This window comes from Camponotus floridanus, unplaced genomic scaffold (genome assembly GCF_003227725.1).
Source record: "Camponotus floridanus strain SB8 unplaced genomic scaffold, Cflo_v7.5 scaffold9, whole genome shotgun sequence".
Classification (NCBI taxonomy): domain Eukaryota; kingdom Metazoa; phylum Arthropoda; class Insecta; order Hymenoptera; family Formicidae; genus Camponotus; species Camponotus floridanus.
Window position 1 is genome coordinate 1,912,967 of NW_020229860.1, and position 12,651 is coordinate 1,925,617.

At 29.7% G+C, this 12,651-nt stretch overlaps 2 protein-coding genes across 2 annotated transcripts; both read right to left on the minus strand.

Moving 5' to 3' along the window:
• Positions 1–586: 586 nt before the first annotated feature.
• LOC105257541 (28S ribosomal protein S14, mitochondrial) lies at positions 587–1,545 on the minus strand. The gene is made up of 3 exons (XM_011268224.3): positions 1,341–1,545; positions 1,112–1,243; positions 587–859 (listed from the first exon to the last, which is right to left on the minus strand). The coding sequence occupies exons 1-3, from the start codon at positions 1,413–1,415 to the stop codon at positions 674–676; spliced, it is 393 nt and encodes a 130-aa protein (XP_011266526.1). The 5' UTR covers positions 1,416–1,545; the 3' UTR covers positions 587–673.
• A 7,632-nt stretch (positions 1,546–9,177) lies between these two features.
• On the minus strand, positions 9,178–11,826 carry LOC105257543 (protein disulfide-isomerase A6 homolog). Its single transcript, XM_011268227.3, has 6 exons — positions 11,633–11,826; positions 11,160–11,353; positions 10,865–11,089; positions 10,516–10,722; positions 10,106–10,431; positions 9,178–9,751 (listed from the first exon to the last, which is right to left on the minus strand). The coding sequence occupies exons 1-6, from the start codon at positions 11,679–11,681 to the stop codon at positions 9,433–9,435; spliced, it is 1,320 nt and encodes a 439-aa protein (XP_011266529.1). The 5' UTR covers positions 11,682–11,826; the 3' UTR covers positions 9,178–9,432.
• Between the last annotated feature and the right edge of the window lie 825 nt (positions 11,827–12,651).

Below are 12,651 nucleotides of genomic sequence, written 5' to 3' on the forward strand. Positions count from 1 at the left end.
GTATGAGATAGAAAAGAAAACAGCGAGACTTGTTTACATGCAGCACGCGTCTATGAATCGATTTCTTTATGAAAAACATACGTGTGCGTGAGGTGAAGTCGAATAATTGGAATCAATATAGATCTCGTATTTTTCTTGAAATAGAATATCTATATATAAGCTGCAGTTATCAACGTTTAGTGATTGATATAATTTTGATGCAATGTAATACATGTTCAATTAATACATTAGTAATCAGCAATTAATATATTAGCTTTTTTAGTTAATTAATTTAGCAGTTAATTACATTATTTAACATTTTTTAAATTATGTTAAATATATATGTTAATTTCAATATGTTTTTAGTTATATTAAATATACATGTTATTCTTGTATTAAATATACATGTCATTTTTAATTATGTTAAATATATATGTATATCACTTTTCAAAATGTAAAAAGAACATACATGATATAAAATGTTAAAAGAAAAAAAAAAGAATAATATAAAAAGTATAAAAGAAAAGAATAAGAACATTAAATCAAGAAATAATAAGTCAAGAAAATGTAATAAGATAATTTTTATTTTCTAAAATTTTATTTGCATCTATTTATGTATTATATATAAGCTATATTAATATTCAAATATAATGTATAATAGCTTGAAAAGTATAATAACTTGATGTATACTGATTTACCAAATGGCACGTTGTACTCCAGCCATTTTATTATGATCAACTAAATAGCGAAAGATGAATCGCGATATTCTCCATCGATGCACTGTACCATAAGCTCGACCAGTTACCACGCACCTTGGCGTCAATTGTCTCAGAGCAGTTTGTCTGGGAATTGTTTTATCTATTTGTTTTCCAGCAAGTTTCTAGAAATATTGTTATATTAATTATTCAGACAATTGCAATATTGTATATAAATAGATTATACAAACAATATGCATTAAAATGTTGTAAGTACTAGAGGATTAATATATCCTACAAAAATTGTCCATAACAAGATATATATCAATGCACATTACATGTTACATAAATTGCATATTTTGTAGATTTCTAACTTGCAAATGATTGAACAATTTGAATTTATCATCTATAAAAATGGAGAGAAAATCATTATTTACTATTATATCTAGTGGTAAGATATTATTTCGCTTTAAGGCAACCAATCTCAATCGCTCTTCAGCATATTGCTCTGCATATCTTCTACGCTTTCTGTCACGCAACTGTCTGTGACCAATAAAGTTTCGCACTTGCTATAAAAAATAAAATATATATGTAATATATGTAATCACTTACTGAGAATATATAATTATCAACATATTTATATTGATGATAAATTATTGTGCTTACGTTATATCCCAATAAATTTATATTTGTTGGTAAAATATTGCAAATAGCCGAAACATATCCTTTCAACATTGCCATGTTTATCAAATCAGATGTTTTGGCTCATCGTCTAGAACTCTATAATGTACTTAAGTGAGTATGCTATCCCATAAAAAATCGAACCCAGAACTATAGAAAAAGACAAATTAGGTTGGTTCTCCGTCTATTTAGTACCGACCTACATACAATAGGTAATTTAAGCCCTAAGTCTTAAGAAATTGACCAATCACAATCAAGTATTCTCTTCATACTTGACTGTGATTGGTCAATCTCTTAGGCCCAGTTCCACAATCCAGTTAATCCGAGTTTAACTAGCGAATGGACCAATCAGGACCCAGTTTAACGTAAACTCGGGTAGACCCGGCCTTAGGCCCAGTTTCCACAAATATGTAGTGTAAATATTTTAATTTTTTTGTATACGATCTATTTTTTATTCTATCGATGTTTTCATAGTGATGCACCTTGAGCACTTTGCTTCATATGTTTGCACTAAAAATATATTAAAGCAAATTATTTTGCAAATTTATTATTCTAATTTTTATTTAGAAAGACTAAGATTAAAAAAGACGTATGAATTTTTTCAGATATTTCTATTGAAAAAAATGCAGATAAAACTGACTTTCCTGTACATTTTAAATGTGCCAAAAGATTTGCTCTTTATTCCACTTACTGCAATAATGTACACTAAAAATCACAGATCTATATTAAAAATGATAGATCTATATTTAGTAGTTGGAAAGAAAGAGAGAAGAAAAGTGCATCTAGAGAATTTAAAAGAATAAAAAACAAATCTAAAAATAATAATACATAAAGATTAATATTATGTATTTTTTTCATGAGGAATGTGAGGCGCACATTTATGCATTTATTTATTTAGATGAGATTTACTTTAGAGCACATTCAGTATTCAACTTTAATTTTATTTTCTCTTTCTTATGATATATAAGTATAACATAATTACTTGCAAATGCTATCATTTTTGTGTGCTTACAGTGATACAGAAACATTACGAGTACTATATTTACAGATAACATCTGTATAATAAAAAAAGCACCAGTCTAATGGTGAAAAAAGGGTAAATATTGTAGACCAGCATAAGTATCAACCAATTATTTCACCGCTCTGTTTCATTAGAGTTGCAATTTTCTTTTATAATATCATAAATATTATAAATAAGATAGAGATTTCCATACATTTCAAATAAATTTATATATTTTATGTATGTAATACTGCGCACACATATTAAAAGGTGATAATATCGCAGTTATAATAAGATACAATCCTGGCAATGTAGCGATTTTTGGATTCTGAAAATAATTTAATTTGATTTATTTTTGAGAAATGCGCACAATACTTTAGAACAAATTATTTTTGTGCCATGTATTACCTGTGTAAAATTCCACAAACAGTATCATATTGTCTGCGATATATGAAAAGCTTCATCGATGAAATAAATGGTTGAATATGATTGAGATATAAGAAAAGTACTTGTAATGTAGTAATATAGTACTTGTAATGAATAATGTTAATGTGGAATACATAAATATTTTATATTTTAATTTCATGTAATCGAGATAAGACACTCATGATTACTTTAAAAATGTGTCCACAAATATCATGTAACTTCAATAGCTGCACATTCGTCAAATTAATCCTATTACTTTAAATGAATCACAGTAGCTTGTTTTAATTTAATCTAACCTAACCAATTATATTATATGCTCCTCATTAAAATGTGTAAAACTGTACGTCGCACATTTAATACGATTAATATACTACGTAATGAAATGTAATACACTAATGAAATAATTAAATATTATTTTTGAAAGCATGATAAAATCCAGGGAGCATACGCTTGTGTTTACATTCGATATCCAAAGACACTGAGAGATTAGGTTAGGTTAGGTTAGGTTAGATCAAACAAATTTATCGTGTAACTATTGGCAGCCTTACGAGATAGGCTGTGCAGCACTGCGCGCGCGTACAAAATAAATTTGAAATCGCTTCTAGCATAACCATCTTCACGTGATCGACTTTATTTGAATTGCACCGAATCGAATTATGATGCCGATTTGTCCGAATGTAATTCGGGACATCGCGATGCTGTATAAGCGTCGAATGAGCGCAAATTATCACGCAAATATGATAAATCAAATCTACTCACCGGATGTTCCACAGGCCGCTCCTCCTCGGGACAGTTCGCTCGCCTCGGGACGTCCTATTCCGATCTTGATGCACACAAATCCACACGATATCATCAACGCGAACGCGCGACACTTTATTCGGCACTCCCGATATTCGCTCGCATCCGATAATCATTATTAAGGGCGCAAATAACGCGACGCGACTTCGCTCCATCTTCGCAATGACGCCATCACTGAATATCGTCAAAAATCGCTGTCGCGCGTTTCCATCGACACACTATGAAAGTCGCGCGATCATCCTTGGACACTTTCGACGCTCGTTCACTCGCGATATTCGTTTAAAAACGGTTAAAAGATGCGAAAAATGCGGACGTTCGACGATCCGTGTAACTGCGTATGACTCCGAGTCACGTATGACGCGTATGACGTAGCTATGACGCGATGACGTAGCAGTCACGCGCCAACATGGCGGCCGAACCACTGCGCATTCGTTTCTGCGCATGACAATTCCTGCGCGCAACATTCGCACAACTTTGATTTCTGAAATATTGTCTACGGCTTTAATTAATATCACATAATGATAAATATATAAAGATGAAATCAATTAATCATATTGGTCATATATGTAGACTTGCCTGAAGAAAGAGAGTTGTTCTCGATGTTCACTTTTAAAGGAATAAAGAGAATTATATATAAATGTAAATAAATTATCCGAAGAGAGAAAAAATTGAAAGATATTTTTAATTTTTTAATAAAAATGGAAATGTCTATTCATAGGCTTGTTCTTCTTTTCCTCTTTTGCAATTCGATTCGCGCAATTCGATTCGTGCAATTTCGATTCAATATATAACGTAGAAAATTCATAGTATATTGCATTTATTTTTATATATTCACAACTATAATATTCGCACGATCATTTTTTGACATTTACAATACTCGTGTGCCTTGTTCTCGATGTTCACTTTTAAAGGAATAAAGAGAATTATATATAAATGTAAATAAATTGTCCAAAGAGATAAAAAATTGAGGGATATTTTTAGTTTTTTTAGTAAAGGTTGGAAATGTCTATTCATGATAGAAATGCAAAGAAAGAAAATTATTATGTTTAAAATAATAATTTCATATGAAATACAACATTAAAAGTTACATTATAGAACTTGACTTTCTAAAAGCGTAATAAAACAATCAAATAGTAGACAGAGAAAAGACTAATTGTAAAAGAAAAAAAGTTGTTAACTTAACTAAACCATTTAACTAAATTATTACCTTTTTAACTGGAATATTTAACTATTATAAATCTAACATGACATTTATTTAACTTAAATATTTCAATATTTTAATTTAAAAAATAATAATTTAGTTAAACGGTTTAGTTGAGTTAACAAAAACTTTTTTTTCTCAATGTACGTGTGTGTGTGAGACTTTAAAAATATACTTGGATATAAATACATTTATATTATTAAACGATTAATATATCTCGTGAGGTTTAATAAATAATTAATCTGTGTACACTGAGAAAAAAAGTTGTTAACTTAACTAAACCATTTAACTAAATTATTGTCTTTTTAATTGGAATATTTAACTATTATAAATCTAACATGACATTTATTTAACTTAAATATTTCAATATTTCAATTAAAAAAATAATAATTTAGTTAAACGGTTTAGTCGAGTTAACAACTTTTTTCTCAGTGTACGTGTGTGTGTGTGTGTGTGTGTGTGTGTGTGTGTGTGTGACTTTAAAAATATACTTGTATATAAATACAATTCTCACAGTACGCGTTAAATATTTCGGCAGCGAGCTAACACGTCATGCGACCTTGTGACGTAGCGAGCTAACACGTCATTCGACCTTGTGACGTAGCGCGCTATTGTTTATATACGCGACGACCTCCCCTCATTCGCACGGCGACATTCCAACGGAGAAAGTAGCGATACGGACCGCTCCGTATTATCGAATTCTTTTCCTAAAAGTACGATCGCGATTAGATCGAAATATAATAATTCGACTATTACAATTGACAAATAATTAATTAATAAATGACATGAAATTGTGGCGACGATAAATTCATCGAAACGCGATCTTTCATTATTGCAAATAAAAATTGAAGCGAAAGGGGCAAAAATTACAAATTTTCTCGCAATATTCTTCGATTATCGAACTTTACGAATAATAATTATTTCTTTAACATTGCATAGAATGAAATTCGATTTCGCCCGATGTTTTAAATTTTCCTAAACTGCATGCATATATATCATATTAATTAAACGATTACTGTATCATCAATTTACATTACTTTAATATTTTAATCTTATGATTCGCGTTATTATGCATATATTATACATCAACAAATAGAAATAGTTAATTAGTGTAAGAATCGAGTGGTGCATGATTTTGGCTTCGTGGCTTTAAAAATCGAGAATTATTGTAATTTTTGTGTTCCTCTCTTGCAATAATAATAAAATAATAATAATATTATAAAAATACGTATCTCGTATGATTATTTTGCGATCGAGAGTGCAAAGTGTCTCGCGATTGTTTCTGTATATGACTGAAATATAATTAACTGAAATATAATTGTTTGTTCGCGAGTGAATTCGTAACTGCTACGAAGAAACAATAAAAGATGAAACAACAAAAGAGAAGGACATCTGGAAAAGTATCGGACAGTCAGAAAGCAGGGAGAGAGCCTGAAGTAGCTAGAGACATGCGGTGAGTAATTTATAAAAATTATTTATTATTTATTATTTATATATACTATTTTTAAAATAGATATATTGCTTATTATTTTATTATCGTTTTATTTTTCGATCATTTAAATATATAATTCGGATTAAAATGCAGTAAAACAATCGAATCGTAGATCTAAATAATTAATTTAACAAAAAGATCCATAAAAGATATATTAGTTCTTTTAATAAATAATATCGTATACTTAATCTATATAAAAATGAAATATTATCTATTTATTTCTAAATATTAAATACTACAAATGTAATAGTTATATATTTTGTAAATTTTAATTAAATATATATTTATAATTAAATATATATAATTAAATATATATAATTAAATATATATTTTGTAAAATTTAATTAAAAGAATCTTTAAGATATTCCAAAAGAAACGAAGAACTTTTCTCAACGTAGAAAAAGTTAATTATAAACAAATTTATATTTAATTATTATAATTAATTTGTATTTAATTTTATTGGAATTTTATTATTAATTTTATTACATTGTCAAACTCTACTCTGTAATGATAGCTATTCACGAAATAGGTACAGTGAAATAATCAATTATTATCGCTGAAAAGAGGCTTAAGAGGCTATAAAGAAACTTTATAAATTTTACATACATAAGCATCTTGTTCTACAGCACTAATGCTACCGACATTTCGTGTACATAGCACGGAACAAAACCAGAAATTGTGCGCATTATATATTACCTTCTGAAAACATTCATAAACATTGGCTTTATAGTTCATATTCACATTTACAATGTCCATAGAGGGAGTATCGCTTTCAGGGATCATAAGGGATCATCTAAAAGCAGGCCATGACATCTCTCAGTTTGTGGAATGTGCATTACATTCCTTTTGTTTGTTGCCACAGACTTTTATCTTTTGTATACGGTGTTCGTTGCACAGTGCACTACGAAGACCACGTTTTTTTATTTGAATAGTTATTACTTGTTTCCGTTTGCATTAACGAAAAACGTCTTATTTACTCATTTAATAGAATCTCAATCGCAAAGAACAGATCCAAATAGTATGAAGGCAATATATTTTGTTTTTATCGTGCTTGTTGGTAAGTGTATATTTAAATTGTTCAACCTTTTCTAATAATCTCTCATATATGAAATATTTTCCAATTTTGAATTTCTACATTAAAAATTGAGATATCTCTATTTTTATTATGATTATATTAATTGCAATTTTTATCTCTTCATTGTTAATATTAGACATAGTCTATTATAATCATTTTTAATGATGCAAAAATCAATGTGTGCAGCAACCCTCTCCATAACTGAAAGTGGAGTATACTCGCATGGCTCAAGGCAAAATTATAAGACAGAACATCATAATTATCATGGCAGAGATTTTGATAGCATACCAGCCAAGTATTACAAAAATCAGAATTTAGCAGAAACAGCAGCATCTACAAGCATATCAAATTCACATCCAACTCATAAAATTGGTATTTCAGCTTGGGGAATAATTGCGATAATTTTAGCTATAATTATACTCGGTACTATAACATATTATATAATTATATTATACCCATACATATGTAAGAGAGATCAGACTTACGATATCATAGAATTAACAGAAGTTAACTCTGTGTGTACTGTTAGTGACAATACTAACAGTATGCCAATCTATCCTAATTCAAATGATGTATTAAATGACGTATCAAACAATGTATCATTAAATCGATAAGAAAAAGACTGAGAATACAAATTTATACATTTATGATTACATAAGTGAGTACATATTCACTTAGGATATCAGTATTTTTATATAAGCTTTTATATGAGCTAACTGTAATTAAGTTTTATACAAACTTAATTAATGACAATTTTATGATCTCCAAATAGAAAAATATTAAACATTGAAATTATTGTTTTTGTACTCCTTTTTATGTGCAATCATAGATTAAATTAATTTTTAATAAATTATACAAGTGTATTTACAGCAACCAATGTAGAAATAATGTTTTATTATATTATTGTAAAAGATCAGATTAGATTATACAATTGAAAATGTACATCTTGATACATATACATCTGTCAAAAATAATTTTTCTAACATAAATGTTATTTTGTAGAAGTAATAAACTGTGTCAATTTTACTTGTGAAGGAAGACTTTCTACATAGAATATTTTCATTTAATTAGATAATAATATAAACATATAATAACAAAATATTACTTTTACAAATATAAAAAGATTAACATATTATGACAGACTGAATTTTACATTCTTCAAATTTGGTCCCATTGCAGGGAGAACCAATTAATAGTTCTGTAAGCAGAAAAGTTTTTTCTTAAAGTATCAGTATATATTAAGCTCATAAAAAAAGACTTATAGAAACAGTATACATGTAAATGTATGATGTATATTTATTACAAGTAGGAAACTATATATGACTTTACATAAACTATGTGTACTTTAATTTTATAACCCACTTTTCTATAAAAAATAAGCAGGCTAATAAATGCATTATAACACACAACATACATTTTTCAAACTTCTTTTTCTACTTAAACATGAGAAACAATGAGAATCAGAGAATTATATGGATATGTTTATGCCGAGTCTAGACTAGTTTAAGTTTCTTATAAAGCAACTCAATATATATAAAATTTTATTGAAAATTGGCTAAAATTGGCTTTCAGATGGAAGAATTAAACAAGTGTTTTTATAAAATTGAATAATTACACCTGAGAATTAGTTTTCCTTAGACACAGAGCGACAAATAACTATATCATGTGCATGTATGTATGTATGTATGTATGTATGTATGTGTATATATATATATATATATATATATATATATATATGTGTGTGTGTGTGTATATATATGTATATATATACGTATATATATATGTATATATATATATATATATATATATATATATATATGTATATATATTTGTTCTTACAAAAATCATTAAATAATGGAATTGCTTTTTATCATTGTACCATAAGTTTTTATCAAGAAATCATTGTGTTGATGTAGAATCTTATAAATACAAATGTTAAGTCTGATACAAAATAAATTTCTCGAGCGAGTGAGCTTTATACTGTGGATCATGATTAATGCTTCTAATCAGCTTTATATAGAAATTATGTACTTCACATGTGGTAAATTCTCTTAAGAAGAATTTAACCATTTGGCTTTCGATAAATTATAGCTCTTCCTTCTCATCTAGATCAACATCACTAAGATCGATATCTTCTTCTTGTGGAGGTTCAGCGTCCTTGCCATCCCAAGCCGCTGTTTCGAAAATAACAGGCAATTGAGCACCTTTTAATGGTGCAGTACCACCTCTGCCATAACTTAAGTCTCGTAGAAATTCATTTATTCCATCATATGAGAAACTGCCCTTCAACAAGGAATATTTCATCTTCTTGATATTGACAGCTGCTAATGCAGGATAACCGAAACCTCCAATTTCTAAAGCATCTTCAATGTTTGATTGAGCACCAGCTTCGGACCAAACCCATCTATGAGAAAAGTAATTATAATTTTATAAAAATTGTTTATTATACAAATTAAAGATGCATATAATGTTAAAATACATCAAATCAAGTTTCAAAAAATTAAAATTTAGAAAATCAAATTTTATCAAGATTTTATATTAAAAATTACTATGCTAATCTCTATTTATATAATCTAATTTTTTATTTTACTTGTTTAATACAATATAATATAAAATTAAGTAATATAATAAATAATAATATAAAATAATAATTTACAATGTAAAAATAAAAAGGTCAGTTCTATAATTATATTCAAATACAAAAGAACATTTATTTTTGGATTATTTTAAAATTAATAAATGTAAATTTGCTACATACCCCCACATTTTCTTTTTATATTTCTCCCCGAGATCATTCAGAATCTTCAAATATCCGTTTCTACAGTCAGATTGACAGTCCAGGATGTGTGGCAGGACAGAGACTACACAGATTGGTTTATCTTCGCAAGCATTTCTCAGACTTTTTTCAGATGTAATTTGAATCACTTCTGGTGCTGGAATATTCTCCGCTAATTTTTCAAGCGCCCAGTTAACGATATCGCCACTGGTGCGACCACCGTCATATTCCTGCACCGAATCGGCATCTTTTTTACCCGGGGCAAAGTATTTGATGGTAGGGTAACCCTTGATTTCGTATTTACTAGCCTATAACATTAATAAGTTAAAACATAATTGTATTAAATTGATTATATATTGTTAGGAAAAATATCAGTAAAACATGCTACTTACTTTTAATGTATTTACTGTAGCATCCAAAGCTCCTAATTTTACTTTGCCCTTAAGTTGAGTAGCCGCTGCTGCCCACTCAGGTGCCAGATTTTTACAGTGGCCACACCAAGGAGCATAAAATTCAACTAGCCACATATCCTCAGAATTCAAAACAGTTTTGTCAAAGTTTTCATCTGTTAATTCTATTACATCTTTGGGATCTGAACTCTGCAACAAGTAAATATCCAAATTAATATTATTTGCCAATCAAAAAAGCTGTCATTTATTTGTTTATTTATATATTTCATCATCTATTTAAATATTCTATGTATACATTTAAAGCTAATCACACAATTAATTTTAACCTTACCTTGGAATCACTGTCTGCCTTCTTGCCACTTAAGGCTCTTCGTGCTTTTTTACTGGCAGCATTCAATGCAGCGTCAACAATACCAGCTGCACTTCTTGGGCCATTGAAGTCTTCTGGTTTGCTGTCGAGTCCAAAAATCTTAATTGTTGGAAAACCACGAACGCCATATTTACCTCCAAGAGATTTGTGTTCGTCAGCATTTACTGCGCCAACTTTTACAATGCCCTATCGAAATAATAAATAAGTCTCAATGTATGTATTAAAAAAAATAATAATAGAACATGATGGGAGTCACCTTCAATGCATTAGCTGCTTTCTCATATTCTGGTGTCAATTGTTGGCAATGTCCACACCATGGCGCGTAGAATTCAACCACCCAAATGTGATCACTATTTAAGACTAAATTATCAAAATTATTTGGCCTAAGATCAATGACAGCTGAATTGGACGAATACAAGCAATTCGCCCCAGAAACTAGCAGCAGAAAACCTATAAGAAAGAGGAAATACAAATGTATCATTTTAGATGTATATGAAAAAATTTTCATATAACCACTTTGAATTACATGTAAGGATTAAAAGAAAGTGTAGAAATTATAAAACTTTAACGAAAGCAGACTTAACAAGAGAGACACTTGTTGCGGTTATCACCAATGTAAAAGCTCGGTGATAACTCATCAAATTTTTGATTGCAATGTCAAAGATCATCGCGGGGCAACCGGTATCATCGAGCCGGCAAATTAACAAGAAGCATGCGTTTATCGCTCACCTAAAAGCCCCAACATTTTACTGTAGACTTCACAAACGACTCGGGACATCGCTAACAGCCATATACTTTTTCTGTCACAAGTGAATCACACACGAACTACACGAAGCGCTATATTACTTCCATATAAAGTTCTCTGGATGCACTGGCGGCATCCCAGCCGATACCTTGAACTTTCGTGGACCATTCTGATTGGTTCGTCGGCCATTGACGGACGGCATTCGATAGTGGTCGTTTCGAGAATCGCAATATTGCTTTTCGATAGATTGAAGTTTGCCATAGAAAGCCCGCCATAGTGATCCCGCCAAAAAGAACGCGTCGCGTCGTGCTCCGATAATTTTCGCGATTATCCCCTAAAAGTGAATCGTGCCGTGCGAAATTATCGCAAATGCCGCATAAGTATTTGTATTAACGTAAACGTTGCGTGTGGTTTCGCGATTTTATACGCGATTTCGTGATTAAAATAAGATTCGTTTTCGTACGATCGGGTTCGCTCGAAATCTTCAAGCACCTCGCCAAAGTCGCCAAAGTGCATCGAAAATATGACGCCAGTATTATCAGGTATATATATAATTATATACATATATACATGTAATTTATCATTCCGCAATTAATCATGTGTATCGATTATACGCTTTTTGCAATATTTGTAATTCTTAGCGGTGGATAAATTAGCGGGAGATAAATGAGCATTTGCTTCATTTTGTGCTCTTTATCGCTTTCGAATAAAAAACGATAAGAAGAAATAATATCATAATGTATCATAATAAGAAGTAGAATTTATATGAGAATGAGAGAAGCAAGTTTTAAAAGCTATTAGCATATCTTACAATAAACTCTCTCTCTCTCTCTCTCTCTCTCTCTCTCTCTCTCTCTCTCTCTCTCTCTCTCTCTCTCTCTCTCTCCCCCTCTCTCTCTGTCTCTGCCTCTCTCTCTCTCTCTACATTAAAAAACGTAATTTATTATACAGGAAAAGAGAGAGTTTAATATAATAATATTTTTTGTTAACTATTTTTATTAAC